This window comes from Camelus dromedarius, chromosome 19 (assembly GCF_036321535.1).
Source record: "Camelus dromedarius isolate mCamDro1 chromosome 19, mCamDro1.pat, whole genome shotgun sequence".
NCBI lineage: Eukaryota > Metazoa > Chordata > Mammalia > Artiodactyla > Camelidae > Camelus > Camelus dromedarius.
In genome coordinates, this window is record NC_087454.1 from 36,070,613 (window position 1) to 36,090,502 (window position 19,890).

General features: G+C 40.7%; 1 protein-coding gene across 1 annotated transcript in view; it reads left to right on the forward strand.

The window, feature by feature from the left end:
* The window catches only part of HCRTR2 (hypocretin receptor 2), an 81,691-nt gene extending 78,358 nt beyond the window's left edge, over positions 1-3,333 (forward strand). The window contains exons 6-7 of the mRNA XM_064476094.1: positions 734-855; positions 3,031-3,333. Of these exons, the coding sequence (XP_064332164.1) occupies positions 734-855; positions 3,031-3,260 (352 nt within the window). The 3' untranslated portion in view covers positions 3,261-3,333. The remainder of the gene's footprint in view (positions 1-733; positions 856-3,030) is intronic.
* The last annotated feature ends 16,557 nt before the right edge of the window (positions 3,334-19,890 follow it).

Consider the following 19,890-nt stretch of genomic DNA (forward strand, 5'->3'; position numbering starts at 1 on the left):
GCTGCTCAGTTGGGTTTAGAAACAGAATGAAAGAAGGGAGATGGCTAGATGTTCCACTTTTGTATTCTCGTTGCATTTGTGGTTTACAAGGGAGATAGCCCCTTCATCTCTGACCTGATTTGGCTTTTGATTTACTAAATTGTGCCGAGGAGGTGCTGTTCAGGTGCTGAAATTATTCTAGCCCCACTGTGTGGTACCGTAAACCGGTCCATAGTCAATCCTGTAGCAGAGCAGTGCAGTCAGACAGCTGCCATCAAGGGCTTTTGTCCCCCTTAAATTCAATTATTTAAAAAGGACATTTGATGTCTTCATGTATGACTGAAAAATTGTGCCGTATACCAAAAATTGACACAACATTGTGAACTGACTATACCTCAATACAACTGAAAAAAAAAAATGTTAAACTGTCGAGATGTGTTAGCCTCAGATTCAAGCACACATTCATATTTTAATGTGATGACTTATCTGAATTCCGATATGTGGCACAGTGCAAACGATGTGGCTTAAATCTAATTTTAATTTTGACGAATAGTTCAAATAGTAAGACAGTTTACAGTTTCTAAGATTCCTCTAGGAATATTAATTGTCTCAAGGAATGGCTATGTGAGCTAAGTCATACGCATCGCTGTTAATTGGTGATACTGAAAAACATGAAATAAATATTTATATATTTTTTAGAAAGGGACTTTGGAGAATCACACTGAATTTCCTGTTACTGTGTCTTTTCCTGCAGAGTATTTGGGATGTTCACCCATACTGAAGACAGAGAGACTGTGTATGCCTGGTTCACATTTTCACACTGGCTTGTATATGCCAACAGTGCTGCAAACCCAATTATTTATAATTTTCTCAGTGGTGAGTTTTCAACTGTTTCTTCGTACAGACCACAATTCTAACCCAGGGGTGAGGGATCGGTGACCACAAAGTTTGAACCCTTGAGCGGTATGAAAAGCTCAGTTCACGTACAATGAGAATTTTTTTCCCTAATCTGAGTGATCTTGAGTATTTTTTTTTTCCCCTGATGGGATGAAACACATGTTACCTAACTCATCGGAGAAAATCATCTAAGTATTTTTCTCCATAAAATTGAGAAGAAATATCAAAATAGGAGGAAAGTAAAAATTGCGAAAACTAACGCAGAATCTCACTAGTCACACATTAAACTTACAATTTACAATAATATAAAGTAATTTTATCTGACAATGAAACAGCCTTGCTTACATCATTTCTTTGCCAACATGTGCAGCCTAATGGAATTGGAACCTTTCCACTCTTAGGTCTCTGTATTTATGTTTCTCTTCTGGGTAACATCTCTTGGGTTTCTTTCAAGATTTCTCACTAATCGCAAAAAAACTATATTTCTCCTAAATAACACAGAAGTGAAATGGCACAAACGTGCACACACTGGCAACTGAATTAACCCACCTCTGTCGATGGAATCAATATAAGTGTAAAAATCGTTCAACTTACTATTGTTTTATTTACAAATATTTTAGCCAGAGCAGCTTTCGAATTGTGCTTTAATTAGCTACATCTTTACATTGTCTTCTCCAACTGGTTGGCTGTTTCTTTTTCATTTCTCTCTCCAAATAGATGGTCATTTGATATGAGAGAATAAACAATTCGTTTTATTGCATGTTTCATAAAGTTTGTGCATTTTCCAACTTCATCTTTGGCCTTCTGGGTTATATAGGTTATGAAAAAAAAGACGAACAGCCAGTCAGTTAGGCTTTTTAATAACTATCTTTTCCCATCATGGCATATACCTGCTTTATTTCAACTTTTGGTGAATCAGGTGGTGTCTCTGTGAGGTGTGTTTTGTATTCAGCTGTTTCTTTCCCTGCCATATTCAACCCCAGTCTCCAAAATAAAGATGCTATTAAAACTGCGACAACTGGAGACCACTGCTCGCCCGCTGTTTGAGGCAAGGAGGGGCCGGGTGGAGCTGTGGCTTGGAAAACAGTGGAAAGCACCTGCCACGGGCGTAGGGAAGACTAAAGCCTTGAGCCTCGCACTGAGCAGGGAAACCCTGTTAGAGGGTCATAGGGAGCGTGTCGGAAGCGGAAACCACAGAGCCAAGTCATGCTATGATGCGGGTAATGAAAACGAATATATGTGTGTCTACACTTGACTGGGACGTTGAGCTGTACACCAGAGACTGACACGCTGTAACTGACGGTACTTCAATTAAAAAGAAAAAAAAAAAAAAAGTGAGGCAGGAAGGCAGCTGACAACCACTGAGCACTGGTTTTAATCACTCAGTAGCCCAGTTTGGTAAGTAAAGCTTTAGAGGGAAGAAGTGATCCTCAACACTGTCATTTGCCCTTCGAGCCTTAAAAGGTGAGTGTTCCATCTTTATACCTCTCCAATTTCACGTCAATAATTGAAAGACAAGGAAAAACTTCTAAGGGTGTTTATTTTTCTTCCTTTCTTTCTTTCTTTCTTTTTTTTTTTTTTTTTTGTGATGCCTTACTCAGATTACGCAACTTCAGAAATTTTCAAGCTGATTAATGTGTTTTTCTAAGGAGTCTGTTGAACTGATTGTGTCAACAGAACCGTTTCTTCCGAGTACAGCGCGGGGGTCATTTCCGTCCGGTTTTGGCTGCGCACAGCGTAGGTGTCCCCGTGTTCGAAGTAATTAGCTGTCTCTGGGCCCAGCGCTGTGGTGCTGGCTCTCGCCGTTATTTATCACCAGGCAGTTAAACCAGTGATACTGTAAACTTTACTATAGTTCTCACTAGACTGAAAATACCCGGCATGCATAAATATTTGAGGTTTGCCTCTAAAAAGAGTGAGACAAACCTCAGGCGTGAAAAGCAGCCTCGCTCTTCTCCGGAACCGCCTCATGGTCTCGGGCGTGGACCAGGCTCCCAGGCACGCAATTTCCTCTCCCTGTTTCCCCCACCGTTGCCAGAGGTGGCGTCTCACTGTAAATGAGGCTCAAGGGAGCCCCCTCAGGGGTCCCCTGTTCGTGATGGGTTAAAACATATTAACACAGAATTCTTCCTTTCCTTCTCCCTGGTTTGCCAGGAAAATTTCGAGAGGAATTTAAAGCTGCGTTTTCTTGCTGTTGCCTTGGGGTTCACCACCGCCAGGAGGACCGGCTAGCGCGGGGGCGTACCAGCACCGAGAGCCGAAAGTCTCTGACCACCCAGGTCAGCAACTTTGATAACATATCCAAACTGTCCGAACACGTCGTGCTGACCAGCATAAGCACCATCCCAGCCGCCAACGGCGCGGGGCCGCCCCCAAACTGGTAGATGGTTTATTCCGCTGACAAGGATGCCTGAATACAACTATTCTTTTTTTAAATCTCTGTACACAGAAATTTTATTATCCTAATGACCAGAAGTTGAAATTACTTTGGGGATCCTTTTTTTTTTTTTTTTTTTTAAAGAAAATTATCTATGGCTCTTTGGAAATAAAGTCAGTTTGAAATCATTTCTTACCTTTTGATTTAAATATGTAAGAAGTTTAACCTCCACCTGAATTTATTTGCAGGCTGTTTCGCTGTTAGTTTCATGTCTGATGATTTGTGTCAGTTAAATGCTGGAACGTTTCCAATTCTAATTAATTAATTAATCTCACCTTCAAATTGGTTGGTAAAAGTTATCAAAACTTACCCAATGGTTTTCTTTTGGCTGTGAAAAGAAGTAGCAATGAATAACTCTGGATTAGCAAGAGATGTGTTAGTTGACTTTATAGTTTAAAAAAAAATCATTTTTTTTTCAGTGTCATTATGGTGTGACATCTGAGAATATATTTATATACAAAGTAGCATATTATATTGGAAAACTCAAAAGCTATCTTTCAAAATATATAAACATATATACTATTAAACTTTATTTTCCATTAATTTTCTAACTCATTGACATAATTTTCTTAGGTTTGTAACCTTACCATTGTTAACATTTCTTATCTCATTCTGTGGCCCGGAAGAGACTGTATTTATAGAAAAATTTTGGAGTAACTGCAAATATATAATTTCCATCTCTAAGGAAAGATTTCAACATTTAAGAATAAGAGAAAATTACATTATTGTGTTCTTTTCACCAATAAAAATGAAGTTGTTGGCCTTGCTAGATTAAACTGAGTGCAATTTACATATAAAAGGAGCTGTGGACTACCAAATCATATTAGGGTCCCATACTAGACCTGTTAATGTGATGGAGATTTGATGGTAAATATTTGCATTTACTTAAATTTTGTAAACACTTATCAAACACCTACCAGAACACCCATTGTGCTAGGTGCTAGGGCAGGAGGTAGGAGTAGGTGTGAGCGTGCCTTCAAGAGACCTCAGTCCACCGAGGGACGCGTGTTGGTAGAAGCTGCAGGGCAGCAAGGCATTCTGGGTGATGATTCAGACATACACGGAACAAGAGCAACCAGTGATGGTGGTCCTCGCCCTGACATGGGCAGCAAGGTTGCACTTCTTTGTTTCTATTTAATGACAGTGACTCTGCTAATGTTAGTGAATTCTACCTGGGCCTGTGGCTAAAGCCCAGGGGATCAGGAGACTGGAGGGGCTTGCCCTTAACTCACATAAAAATGAGCAGGCATGTAGTGTATTTTGTACAAATGTAAGATCCGGGATTCAGAGCACTGACTATTTCAAATTTGCTTCTCTGCAAAATTAATCTGATTCAAATATTCACTTTAAAATTACATTAAAAGTAAAAGAGATGCTGGTGGAAAATTGCTTTTCTTTTCATATTATAGTAGCAGGCATTCTCATTTTATGGAAACAAAAGATACAGGGAATATTTGAAAAAGATTTTCGCAGAACATAAAAATTAGCTTGCTCTTTTCTTACTTTTTTTCAACTCATCACTTTCGGAAAGAATATGATCAAATTATCCGCAAATGGTTTTCATGTCTTAGAATTTGGAATTACCTTGTGCTTTCTACTACTCAAAGCAAAAACCACCCTTGTATATGAGGGTTATTGAAATTATATTGCTAATTATCAGAATGATATCCATGAAAGCAAAGCATTGTAACTCGCTCCTTTCTCCCCTTTGCACAGTGGGGAACCTTTTGTCTTATTTATGCTGCATGAAAGGAGAAGAGAAATTTTCAGATTGCAATGGAACCTGGCACTTTCGTTTGAAGATAACTTCAAAGAATATTGATAAGATGCCTTAATAGCTAAGTAGAATCTCAGCATAAGAGCTAAATTTTTTAGATCCTAATATATCTAGTTATTTGTCATTTAAGAAGGAGGGAGATTGAGAGAGAGAGAGAGAGAGAGAGAGAGAGAGGGCAAGAAAGTGACAGCCAGAGGTGGAGAAAGAGAGAAAGGCTCAGACAGGGGAATAGTTGTCCTTTTGTACTAAGAGCAGACTCAGGTCAGAATCCCTTTGCTCTAAATCAGTGATTCTCAAAGCATGGTTCCTAACCCATCGACTTTTGCATCTCAGCATCCCCTGAGAACTTCTTAGACATGCAGATATCACCCTGTCCCAGATCTGCTGAATCATAAACTTGGGCGGTGGTACCCAGCAATCTGTGTGCTAACCAGCCCTACAGGTGATTCTGAAGGGCCTTCAAATTTGAGAACCACTGCTCCGGACGCCACCACCTGGCACCTCTTGATGACCCCCTGAGAAATAAAGTATTTCACTGCCAGGCACCTCCAACAGGGACCACCGTCATCACTACTGTCAACCTGACGGGAGGTCTGGAAGAGGAGGCTGAGTGTCCATGCTGAAAGTCACTCAGAGTCATCTCACTCAAAGAGTTGATGGTTTATGAAATGGTAGCCACCGTGTCCCACGTGCAGCGTGACACAGGACTGGATGTGACGCACTGGCATTCTGTATGGTTACCCGGATGAGTTGAGTTTCTAACAAAAACTTGCAAATCTCCAATTTAATTTCCACTTCCTCGAGTCTAGTGTATAGAAGCAGACCATGTCTAAGAATGAGCATTGGCTGGAAGGAGAACGCAGACCAACACACAGCAGTACTGGCGAGGAACGTGGGAACGGAAGAGCAGGCTGTGCGCACGGCTCTCAGCTCATTGATAACAGGAATCCTCCTAAAAGGTCCGGATTTGGTGCCACTACCTTGATGGGACAAATGGGAGAGAGACAGGTGTTCCCAAACCTGGCCAGTCTTATGGAGCAAAGAGTCAGCTACTTACCTCATTATGTGCTAATAACACAAATGAGAAGACTTCTGAAAGGCGTGTGTTATGGCTGTTTTATGCTGCGCATAGAATGTGTCGCTCTCTCGTTTTGCTGTACTTCAAAGATTTGACATAAACTGTCATGAATGTGACTGAAGCTTTGTGATCAGTAAGAATGTGATCATTTCTATCTAATAGAGGATCCACTTGAACTTCGTTATTTCTGAATGTCTACAAACCTAAGACTACACTGATGTTCAAATTCATTCATTCTTGGCAAAACGATGACTGCATTTCTGAGGAAAATGACTTCTAAAGTCTCCAAGGTTTGGAGCATTTCTTGGATATTAAATAACTGTTATAACTCATTGATCAGTTCATTGCAAAAGTCTTAGGCACAACAATATTGAATTTTACTCCCGGTGTACATTGTTTTAATGAAGATACAGGTAAATGTGTTTATAGAATGTAATCTGAATATACAGAAAGCTGAATGACAATGTCAGGATGACAAACCTCAAAGATGTTTTGGACACAAATTGTGAGGAGGGCTATTACGATCTTAATACTAGTGTAATAATAGATGTTTTGCACTTGATATTATGAATCATAAAGATAATTATTTCCAAAAAGCTGGGCAGTCATTGTAATTTAGAAAGCTTTTTCATGTCCAGTTAATTTTACAACAGAAGACTTTTCTACTTGCTGCAAGTTGCAATTCAAAAAGAGCAAATTCTACTAGGTCATGTGCAATTAGTTTTCAAGTGGCATGAAGCAAAGCCGTAGGTCCTTTTTAGAGACAATATATGTAATCAGAGAAAATACTGCTAATTTAAGTCTATTCTCTCACCTTATGTACACAGAAAATGAAGGACAAAGGCATGGAAAACACTGTTATCACCCCAAATTCAAAGGGGATTGTTTTCTAGAGAACTATTGCAATTAAAGAGGGGGCAAAAAAAAAACCCCTCCTACCGGCCACGTATTCCTATGAGCTCAAAGCTCTTTATAAGCTCTGGAATTAGAATGCCTTGTAAGTTTGTCACAAAATGTGTTTCTATAATTGTTGTATCCTGCGTGTGTAACATCCGGTCACTTGTTCAATGGTTCTTTTTATACATTTCAAGTTCTTTATGCCTGATTCACTGTGTCTTCATGAAGTTTCTTATCAAATCCAATGTGATTGGACACCAGCTACTGTGAAGGATGCTGGTGGTGCAGTTTTTAAGTAAAAACCGTATTGAGAATTCTACCATCACATTCACAGTGGCCTCTATTGTATGAAGAATCTCGTTGTTCATTAGATAAGTTGGAAACTCACTCATAACTAGTGTCAAATCGTTGCAGTTAAGGATTGAATTAAGTAAGCCCTCTGGTGCAGTGCTTAATGACCAAAATATTTTTCCCAATAAGTTTATATAACCAGGGATAATCATGGCATAAAAGGGTTCTAATGTTGTTTCTAAGAGCAGATTCTGTAATAAAGATGGTTAGAATTCATACAGAAATATTTCATAAAAAGCTATGTACAACTGCATACATATAACATTAAATTCTGGAGCTTTTATTTGAGTTAAGAGATTTAATCTTGTTTTAACTTAGAGGAAATGATGACCATGTGATTTCAATTTGTTATTAGACTAGTAAGTATGGTATTTACATAAATAAGTCATTGCTTTCTTGGTCATGATATCAAAAGCTTTTAGGAATATTGTAAGTGCATTGATACATTTAAAAATGTCTATTTTCTGCTTTTCATTTACTGAAATGATTCTGATAAATTACAGAATCAACTGCCACGGATTTTAATTTAAAAATCCATTTTTATTTCAGCGCTGTTTATTCTAACTTTTATCGAAATGGAGCCAAAGTAACTGGGGAAGGTCAATACTCGACTCTTTCCAGGGAAATGAGATTCAAATGTGAGCCGGTTTCTAAGATTACATAAGACTCCCAGGCTAAAATCCCCCCCAAAAAGACCAGCTACTTTAGCAGTGAGGATGTTTGCTTTAAGTAATCCATTGTCACAGACTAGGTACTTGGCCAAACCTCCTCCCAGGGCCCGCCCTGAAGAAAGGTCACCCAGCTTCATGGTCAGTGGCCAGGGATGGGTGGAAGTTCTCAAAGCACCCTTTGGCCGTGACCTGGAGGCTTACACTGCTGTCTTACTCTGCAGCTGTAGTCCCTCCCCCAGTCCCACCCCCACCCCCCAGGCAGGGCAGACCACCCTCCACAGCCTGTGTTTCCTGACAGAGCTCCCCGGACTTCTTCAGTCCAGTCCCAGCTAGTAGGTAGCTAAGGTCTGACTCGTTGTCTTGAGTCATCTCCTGAGCCGAGCCAGTGGCAAATGGCTAATTTGGGAACCAACAAGGCAGAGCTCAGGGAAAACGGAAAACATGCTTAACATTTTTACATAATCAAATTTATCATGTTACATCTCCCCCAAATCTCATTTTTGTTCTGTGATATCTATGTTTGTCTGTGGTCTTCTGGATCTGGGTGAGCTCTCTTTTCAAGCCCAGTGAGTTTGCTGCCTCAACTTAGAAGGGATCCCAAAGTCAAGGCTCTTAGGACAAAGCTATAGCAGGACGTGCACTTGAGGGAGTTGTTGCTCATACCACCTTGGAAATAGAACATCTATTCAATTCTGTCCATAGGTCTGGCCTCCATGCAACAGCAGAGAAGTAAAACTCAGCTGCAAACAACAACATGGTTGCTTATTATGTAAGCAATTCCTAATGAACTCCACAATGTTTGAGTTAAGTGAATTCTCAAAGGGAGAATGATACACAAAAAATATTTGTGGGACTAGGGAATCCTTAAGAGCACATGGCAGCACAGAGCTTAATTTACTGCAGATGTGACACTAGAACATCTCCAGAAAGAGTGACGCTGCCCTTCCCAGGGACGCGGATTTGAAAGCTCTCCTGACACAGTCTGAGTGGACAGCGTGGAACTTGTTTAATGAAGCTGTGTCTGGATCATGCAGAATACCCATTAAGAAAAGGGGAAAATGATCATTTTAGATTATCATCAACACATACAACACTCGTATGCAACTGAGTGGCATAAACAGTAGATCTTGTCTTAGAGGAAAGGATGACCTTGTGATTTTAAATTTATTGCTAGACTAGTAAACATGGTATTTACATAATTAATGGATTTTTTTCTTGGTCATTATATTTAAAACCTTTAAGACTATTTTAAGCTCAATGATAAATTTAAGAATATATATTATATATATTATATACATATATCTTTTTTTCTGTATATGTACAACTAACCCTTGAACAACACGGGTTTGAACCACACAGGTTCACTTATACTAGGATATTTTCAATAGCAAATACTACATTTGTGGATACAGATGACCCACTATAAAGTTATATGTGGATTTTTGACTGCGTAGGGGTGGGCTCCCCCAACTCCAATATTGTACAGAGATCAACAGTATATAAATATATAGCTAGCTAGCTAGCTAGGTAGATAGATAGATAGATAGATAGATGATAGATAATCTCATTGAGTTAGTCTGAGAGTATCTCACAGAGTATATTAATTTCATACCCCAGTCTTCTAAAGACTTCTCTTCTTCATTTAGTTTACTCCTCTCTTAAATTATATCTTTCAGTTTGGTGGCTAGCTTCCCTCACTCTTTTAGAAATATCTAGGTTTCATGTTTCTCCTATTTCAAACAGCATTTTACCTAAGACCATTACTTTTTAAAATCCTTTCCTCCTTTCTATCTTTGATTCTTTTCTTTCTTTTCTTTCTGTTTATCATTTATCTGTTTGTTTGTTGATTGACTTTACAGGCACTCATGCTTACAGCAATCTGGGACAACTGAAAGGGGACGTCTATAAACTACTGATCTCCTCTAAAATTCCTGGTAAATAATTAATGAGCCTCTAAGGTCCCTGATGCCACAGACCTGCTCTGTGTCACTTACTGCCCTATCCCCGGCTCAGAATAGTGCCTGCCACAAAGAAGTCACTTGATAAATATCTCCTGAATGAATGCATTAATAACAATTGCATAGAAGTTCTTTCCCAAGCTCATACTTTTGTCCCATTTTGTCCCAGTTCTCTCCATGTGCCCTCTGGAGCTCCTCTTCCACTGTGAGTCATCAATGCCTTATGTTCTCAGGGTCGACACCACTCATGCCTTTTTTTCACCCAAAACCACACTAATTCCCATTCTCCTACAACCATGGAAGTGGGGGGTGGGGAACACCAGGGCTCTCCTTTGCACCAATCCTAGGCAGGGATCATGACTCTTCCACCCAGCAGGGAAACCTAGCCCCCTTGAGGGCTTCATCACAGTTGACCTCTCTCCATCATCCACCCCTTGACCGCTCTTCACTCATATCCATTAGCACCTGGATCCGTGAGGGTGATGCACCCAGGAAGTGCATTCACATTTCCTTATTCTCATTAACGCGCAGGGCTTTGATTCTCTTCTTCCTCAAACCACTCTTGGAGTTTTGCATCATGTGGATCCTAGATGCCACCTTGCACCTCATTACCTCCTACAATGACAATGGATCTTCCACCGAAATGCAAAACTCTCTCCTGAGCCAACAGCTCCTTATCCATCCTTTAATCTCATGCTTATGTTCCCACTACAACCTCCCTCCTCAACCCAAGTGACTAGTGGATTCTTTAGCCTTTTATTTTAGCCCATTTCCTCGGTCCTATCTGGGACCTCCTTCCAACCCAGAGAAAGATGAGATCACCAAGTGGTATTGCCATCATTAGGAATTTAAAAAAAAATTCTTACTTTTTCTCTGATGAAGATCATGACAGTTTTCATGACAGTTTTCAGCAGTGAAAATAAATGAGCCCAGCAAGGCATAAAACTTGATTGAGTTAGCACATTGGCAGGTGGAGCCAGCCTCTCCTGCCTTCCCCGGGAATGCACTCTGCAGACGCACATCTCCAGGTGGAAAGTCGGCCCCGGCATTCGCTACATCACTTTCTTTACCCCATGTCTGCAACCACGAGCCCTTATTTGCTTTTTTTTTCCCTTGCGTCAGAAGCTGTTCTGAAAATAATTTCATTACTTAAAAATCCTTATTAGGACCGTATAACTTTGCTTAATTTGATCTTGTGACTCCTCCACAACGCTTACTTCTCATTGTCTGATCTTCACTTTTAACTGTGTGTGTTTGGCGGGGGGGCAGAAGTAGGTCAGCTCCTTTTTCTTCTTGGCTAGCTATTAAGAATTTCCATATTTATTCGTCTTCTGAAAATAGCAGATTGCCCATTCCAAACGCAGCTGCCGCTGACACTCTTGCTTTACCAATCCTGTGTTTTGTTCCTTCCGCGGAGCTGTTGTTAATAGTGGAATTTACCTGACTGTCCTCTGCATCGTGACAAGGCGCGTGAGCGCCTTTCATCCAATTATAAAGCTAATCATGTTGCATTTTTTTTTTCCTATTCTAAGAGGAGTATTCTCCATACACTTTGTCAAAATGTTTTGACTTTTAAGGATCAACTTAATTAATTAAAATATTTTTTATTAGAAAACTGCACCTTTCTCTTTACAAAGTATGCAGTCCTCTCTTGCACCTAAGTTCTACTAATTCTCAAATCCCAGCTTCCTCATGTGAAAATACAGTCTAGGTCTTTAAGATGTATCTTTAGGATGTATCTGTAAGGAAGCATCTACAAACCTGTTTTTCGTTGTTCGTTTTACTTTGTTTTACAGATTTTACTGAATCTGAGTATTTAGCTTCAATTACTACCCCATGGTTGTTATACTCCTGCTGTTGAAAGGGGCCATTTCCTCCTTATCTTCTTGACCTTAAACGCTGCCCTTACAATGACTTATTTTGCAAATAAGTGGAAGGGAGTGAGATCGTGGCGTTCAGAAGATTGAAAAAGACAAAACAGTTTCCCCATCCCATGAGCAGAAATCCATGGTTCAGAAACTAACAGCATTCTAGTATTCTGGTGGGAGATTTTTTTTTTTCATGCAAATCACTCATCAACAACTTACATGCAGGTTAAAAGCAGCCCTAATCACAACTTGTTCAGGAGCCAGAACCATCTCCCCATTCCTATCAAAGGCTGCAAGTGAGTCTGCTCTGATGTTTATCCTGGCTCTGAAACTGAACATTTTCTCAAAAGTCAGGATCTGTTCAGTAGTCCCCCGACAAGATTTTCCAATGGAATGACACATGAGTGAGTTCTGCCCGTCTTCCTTTAAACATTTGAAGAATTTAGTTTAATACACATTTAAAGGTAATAGAATATAGGATCCCTTTGCCTGTTACAGAGCGCAGAATAAAAGCCCATATTTTACACACATGTGGCAAAATTATGTTGCTATTAGAAGAAGCCAGAATATATCACTGAAACAGCTTTCTGACTACCAGCATCTAAAAAGGCCTTAAATACAGTATTTTAGATAAATATCATTGCTTTGTTTATCTATGCCCCAGCAAAGCCATCAACCAATAGTTGTACAATTGGGTGTTCCTGCCCTAAGATTTTAGTTAGTGTGAGACATAGTCAGCCACACAGCAAGAGTTATCATCCAATCACGTTAGTGTTCATTTTTCAAGCAGGTGGTCCGGGAGGGAATATCAAGGCAGTGATGCTTAAAGCCGGGCATTCTGTGAATGATTCACTGGGGTGTTTTTAAATGGCTGTAGAATTTGATTATACTTTGTTTCCAGGCTAAAATTATTATGGGACAAGCTTTCATGTCAGGGACCCCCAACCCATCTGGGCTTCAGAATCCCCTGGGATCCTTGCTAAAAATGCACATCCCTGGTGGCATCACAATATATCATTTTAGTTGGATGAGGCTCAGTGATTCAGATTCAGCTGGTCTAGACTGGCATTTTGTGGCAGGAAAATGGAGGCGTGTGAGGATGGCCAAGTCCCAGGTCTCGGGTGAGTCTCTGGGACACGCCTCGCCAAGTGAGGGTCCTTGGCTTCGTGTAGGAAAGAATTCAGGAGCAGATCATAGAAAAGTGAAAGTAGATTTATTCAGGGAGACACACAGGCCATAGACAGATTGCAGGCCATCTTGGAAGGCCAGAGAGGCAGCCCTGGGAGACGGGGTCGTCTTGGAAAGTGGGAGTGGCTTAGGAGATACTCATTCCATACGTAGGTTGAGGGCCATCTCAAAAGGTGAGAAAGGGGGGCCCCAGAGCATGGGTTTGTCTAGGAAAGTGAGATGGGCCATGTTAATTTTTGCAGACCAAGTAATTTCGTATGCTAACAAATGAGAGGATTATTCCAACTGTTTTGGGGAAAGGGCGGGGATCCAGGAATTGGGCCACCACCCACTTTGTGGCCTTTTCTGGCCAGCCTGGGAACCGTCATAGCAGTGGTGGGCATGTCATTTAGCAGCTGGTGTATTACAATGAGTATATAATGAGGCCCAAGGTCTACTGGAAGTTGGATCTTCCACCATCTTGATTCTAACCAGTTTATGTCTTATCCTCAATGGCTATGTCATACCTTCAATGGTTGTGCCCTGCCCTCTTCCCTCCTGTCTCCAAATTTAACCACTGACTTATTGCCTGGGCCCTGAAGGGATCAACTGTTCACTTCTTTGTTTTAGCACCAAATCTATGATCTCCTGAGGAGATTATTTTGTGATCTGTACTCCTCTCTGCCTGGAATGGGCAGCATCTTATTCACATCATTATCCTTTCTGGCTTCCTATTTGCAAAAGTGTTAACACAATCCCAGTTTCATGAGAGTTAAAGCACACGGTGTTCTTTTCTGGTTCACGTAGCCGCATTCCAGGCTCTTACCAAGATTTACAGGTTACAAATCTTCAACTAACAATATTGGATAACAAAAAAGTTATAAGCCAAAGCAAAACTCATTCTGTCACCTCCAGACAGTGTCGTTTTGGATTTAATCTAAATACACTCTAAATATACTATAAACAGCCTTTCAGAAATGAACTGGAAATAATTAGAAGAACTTATAGAACTCACTCCTGTCCTTTGCACGGTAAATCTTATGACAAGAATCAGTATCTTTATAGCTGTCAGATATGCAGTTGTTTTTTTAAAATCCAGTTAAATTAAAATCCATCTTTAATGTATCCCCAGGTGGGGCTGTGTTCTCTGATTTCATTGTGTGTGTAATAAATTGCAGATTTGGGTCTTTTGATGTAGGCACTTTCTTCCCTATTAGCACATAAGTTATCTGAAGGCAAGAACTGAGCTATAATCATAAGATTTGTGTGCCAGCCCTTACACCGGCCACAGGGCCTCATGAGATACACACATCCAATAAACCTTCATCACCCAAGTCAGTGGATGAAGGACTCCTAGCCAATGTTGTACCTCATTTCACGCAATTCCACCAAGTGTTAGGAGCAACACGAGACAATGGTCATGCAGGAAATAACACGGTGTTTACTGCCGCTGGAAACACTGTGCTAAGAAGGGACACACAGTTGAAAAGGAGTCCCCGCCCACAGGAAGCTCACCCTTCCGTGAGGAAGAAAGTAAATAAACTTTAAAACAATCCCCTTTTCGGTGCTAGCTATGAGACAGGATGAAACATTGTCTCTCTCTCTCTCTAGAGAAAAGTGGCTTTGGAAGGAGGAGGATTTGCTGGCGATTGAAGGCAGAGCTGAGGATGGCATTCTGGGCAGACGGCACCCACCCACCACGGAGGAGGGCTCGTGGAACAACATGCCCCACCTCAGCAAATTGCACATAATTTACAGGGAAATGGGCACCCGTGGCAAGAAATGACATTCAATGGGTGGGAAGGAGTGGATCATTAAAGACTTTAATAATATTCAAGGAGACATGAAACTCGTGTTATGCAATGGAGAACAAGTCAGGAATTCTATCTGGAGGAGTCATGTGATTAGACTGGGGTTCTGGAGAGGGTATTAATAGCCCTGTGGCTGGGGAATTTAAGAACCAGACATTGTAAGTCTAGTTCTGGTAGATTTTTAGGGAACTAGTCAACCTGAAGAAAAACAATTGGATCTACACCAAGGCGGTGGCAATGGGGCTGGGAAATAAACATTAGATTTAATATCTGGATGAAGATGTGGGGGACACAGAGGCCACATGAATGTTTAATTCTATTTACGATGGACCCGAGCCGCCATCCACTTTATAGAGGTGGTGCTGTTACCAGTAGCTGCGATGCCTTAAATGCGCGTGTGAACGTGTCCTCCCCTTCTTAAAATGCCCCTTCTGACCGTGTTTATGGGTGAGGCAAAATTAGGTAGAGATTCACTCCGTGAGCTCTATTCTTACTCTTTTACCCCCAATCAATGACTCCCACCCCTCCTTCTGACTTATGTTGCCTCAGGCACCCAAACACTGACGCTAATTTGCTGGTCTTACGGCCAAGACTCTGCCAGCACCTGGACCGCCATGGCTTGCTCGGTCAGTTCCTCCCTGACTTGCCATGGCCTTGCTCTGCAGCATGCTCACTGAGGGTTCCCGTCTCTCCCCTCACTTTGCCGGTGTGCGTCTGTGAGGGTGGGCGTGTCTTCTAGAGGGGAGGCCACGTTGTCTCTTCATGTGATTCGAATATCCAACAGCGTTTTCCATCCAAACCCATCCCAGGCCCAAGTCGTAGAGGCCCTTTTGTGGTCCAGCTTACACCTGGGCTGCTCTTCCCAGGGGGTCACCCTGCTGCCGATTGAAATTCAACATCTCATTTCAACCCCTCAGTCCTGAAGGCTCTCAGACCTTCTTGAAATTCCTGCGTTGGCAAGAGCAGAAGTCTGTGAGTCACAAATCTGGAGTGGGTCAAACCAAAGCAAGATACTTTGGGACATTTTAAAGAGCCCAGGAGAATATTATCCAGCAAGATAATAAAAAAAAATTACTTAAACTAAAATGATAATTAAACTAAGATCTAAAAACAGAAGAGAATAAGGATGAGAAGGAATGGGCTGAGTAATAAAATAGAAAATGCATTTGTACAATACACCTTCCTCTCACCAAAAACAAACAAACAAACAAACAAACAAACCTTCAACATAATAAAGGCCACGTATGACAAACCCGTAAGTCTCAGTCAGTGGTGAAAGGTTAAAAGCCTTTCCTCTAAGGTCAAGAACAAAACAAGGATGCCCACCCTCACTACTCTTACTCCGCATAGTACTGGAATTTCTAGCCAGAGCAACCAGGCAAGATAAAGAAGATGTGGTACACACACACACACACACACACACACACAGACACACACACACAGACACACACACACACACACAGACACACACACACAGACACACACAGACACACACACACACAGACACACACACACACACACAGACACACACACACACAGACACACACACAGACACACACACACACACAGACACACACACAGACACACACACACACACACAGACACACACACACACACAGACACACACACACACACACAGACACACACACACACAGACACACACACACACACACAGACACACACACACACACACAGACACACACACAGACACACACACACACACACAGACACACACACACACACAGACACACACACACACAGACACACACACACACACAGACACACACACACACACAGACACACACACAGACACACACACACACACACACAGACACACACACACACACACACACACACACACTGAAATATTATTCGTCCACGAGAAAGAAGGAAATCCTGCCATTGGCAATGACATGGACGGACCTTGCGCGTATTACGCTAAGTGAATAAATCAGACAGGGAAAGACAAATGCTGTACTGTATCACTTATACATGGGATCTAAATAACCCAAACTCATAGAAACAGAGAAGAGAAGAGTGGTATTTGCTAGGATTGGGAGATGAGGGAATCGTGGCAATGTCGGTCAAAATGTACAAACTTGCAAATAAGAAATAAATAAGGTCTGGAGAGCTAGTTCACAGTCTAGTGATTATAGTAAAAAAAAAAAAAAGAAAAGAATACTGTGTTGTATACTTAAAAATTGTTAAAAGACTAGATTTTAAATGTTCTCAACACAAGAAATAATAGTTATGTGAAGTAATAGTGATGTGAGCTTATGCTGTAATAGTAATCATATTACAGTATGTAAATATCAAATCAATGCTTGTACACTTTACATTTACACAAAGTTATATGTCAAATATATCTCAATAAAAAGACTATATTAGCAAAAGGTAATATAAACATTTAAAAAGCTTGATAAAATGCAAACTATCAGACAACACTAACATTTATTACCGAAAGTAATACATCAAACAAAAATGAGAATATATGCATGTGTATACATTTACAACATACATGTGTATACTATATTTTGTATCCTACAAAATGAAGTGTAAGTGATCCTCTTGAGAGGTTGGAACATTTGAAATAATTGATACTATCTTTGGCTGCTCAGAGCTGTAAAGCCAGGAGAGATAGGAGAAGCCAATTTAATAATAATTTAATAATATGAGATATAAATGGAAGCAGTCTTATACAGCAGTTATGAACATAAAGTATGCAGTTAGACTAGTTTTGTGAAAAACGTGGGAAGTTACTTACCTTTATAATATTAAAAGAGTAACATTTTCTACAGCATAGGGTTGTTCTGAGGGTGAAATGACTCACTACATATAAAACTCTCAGATACAAACTACTGTATATAAAATAGATGAACAGCAAGTTCATACTGTAGAGCACAGGGAGCTGTATTCAATATCTTGCAGTAACCTATAACGGAAAAGAATACGGAAAGGAATCTATGTATGTACATGCATGACTGAGGCATGAAATTGACACATTGTAACTGACTATACTTCAATAAAAAAATAAAAATGAAAACAAACAAAACAAAAAACCACTCAGTACCACTGCTGGTCTATGGTACATGCTAAATACATATTAGCCTAAAAACTTAAGACACGTGCTCTTAAATAAATACTTGATTTAGAATAAAATTAAAACTGAAATGACATTACTAATTCAAAAATAGTAAAAAAAAAAAAAGAGAGAAGACTTGAAAAGCAAAGCATAGACAATACCTATATGTATAAAAATGGAGTATTACATTATTACATATTAAAAATGATGAAAATAAACTAATTTTTGAATTTTAGAAGTTAAATGTCAGAGGAATTAAATTAGGAAATAGGAGAGATTTGGGTTAGAAGCCGAACACCGTTTCTGCTGATAGGAGAGAGTTGTGAAAAGGTAGATCTTAGAAAAGTGGTTAATTTTGCAAGAACCTCCTTTAAGAATGGAGATTGGTTTTTGAGAGCACTGACTGCTTGAAGGCCTGGATAAAACGGGTGCGACAGACTGAGTTGTGACTCCCCAAAAAAGATATGCTGAAGTCCTAGCCCCCAGCAACCTAATTTGGACATAGGGTCTTTGCAGAAACAGTCAAATTAGGGTGGATCCTACATCCAATATGAGTGGAGTCCTTATTCAAAAGGGAAAACTTGGGGACTTGGAGACAACACACACAAGGGCACTGACAATGTAGGTGAAGGCAGAGACGCAGTGATGCTTCAACAAGCCAAGGAATGCCAGGGGTAGCAGGCAGGGCGCCCAGAGCTGGGAAACATGCATGAAACAGACTCTGCCTCAGAGCCCTCAAAAGGAGCCAGCCCCACCTGCACCTTGATCTCGGACTTCTGGCCTCCAGAACTGTGAGATACTACATTGCTGTTCTTCTAAGCCACCCAGTTTGTGGTACATTGTTACGGAAGTCCCAGGAATCTGGTACGAAGGATGATCGCCCTAGATTTGGAGATCTTTCTCCCGTAAGATTCAGGAGTTCAGTTATCTACAAACAGAGAAAGACTCACAGACATATAGAACAAAATTATGGTAACCAGGGGGAAAAGGGGGTGGGAAGGGGTAAATTGGGAATTTGAAATTTGGATCTCTTGGGGAGTGATGGAAATGTGAGCTATCTTGATTGTGGTGGTGGTTTCATGGGTGTAGACATCTATCTAAATTCATCCAAATTCATCCAATTCATCTGAAATATGTGTAGTTACTGTACAGGAATCATACCATAATAAAGGTGTTAAAAATTCAGTAGTTCAGAAGCAGAGATTATTTGACACATTTAGTGCATTTAAGAATAACAAGGAGAAGGCATTTGAGGGTATCAAACAGTGTGAAAAAATTCCTTACCATAAGCTTCAGGATGGCAGGCAAGGAACTGAAGCCAAGAGAAGAGTGAGAATAAGAAAATCATAGGGGACTGGGGAGCATACTGATGTATAAGAAAATACTTAGAAGGAGGAATAAGATTTGGAAAGAAAGGAGCCTGGTGTGCTTGGAGGTGTGGCAAATTGTTCTCTTTCAAAGATGCATCAATATATTTCCGTACCCACATGCTATTCTTTTTTTTTCAATGCTACCTGGATGGTCCTCCATCAGGAGATGCGGATCTATGTCTCCTTCCCTTGAAACGAAGCAGAACTTTGTAATTCCCTGGACCAATAGGATGCAGTGAAGGTATGCTGTGTGATTTCAGAGGCTGACTCATGAGAGGCAATAATGGCTTCCATCTAACTGTCTCGGGACATGTGCTGTGGGGGCCCCGAAGGCATTTGTAAGAAGCCCAGCTATCCTGAAGTTGTTTTGCTGGCGAGACCATGGGGAAAAACTACATAGAGACAGAAGCTGAATTCAAGAAATCCCAGCTTTTCAAGGCTTCCCAGTTGAGGTACCAGACAAGTGATGAAGAGGCTTTCGAGACTGTCCTTCCTGAGATAATGATCTGATTGCAACCTCAGGAAACTCCTGGGCCAGAAGCACCGA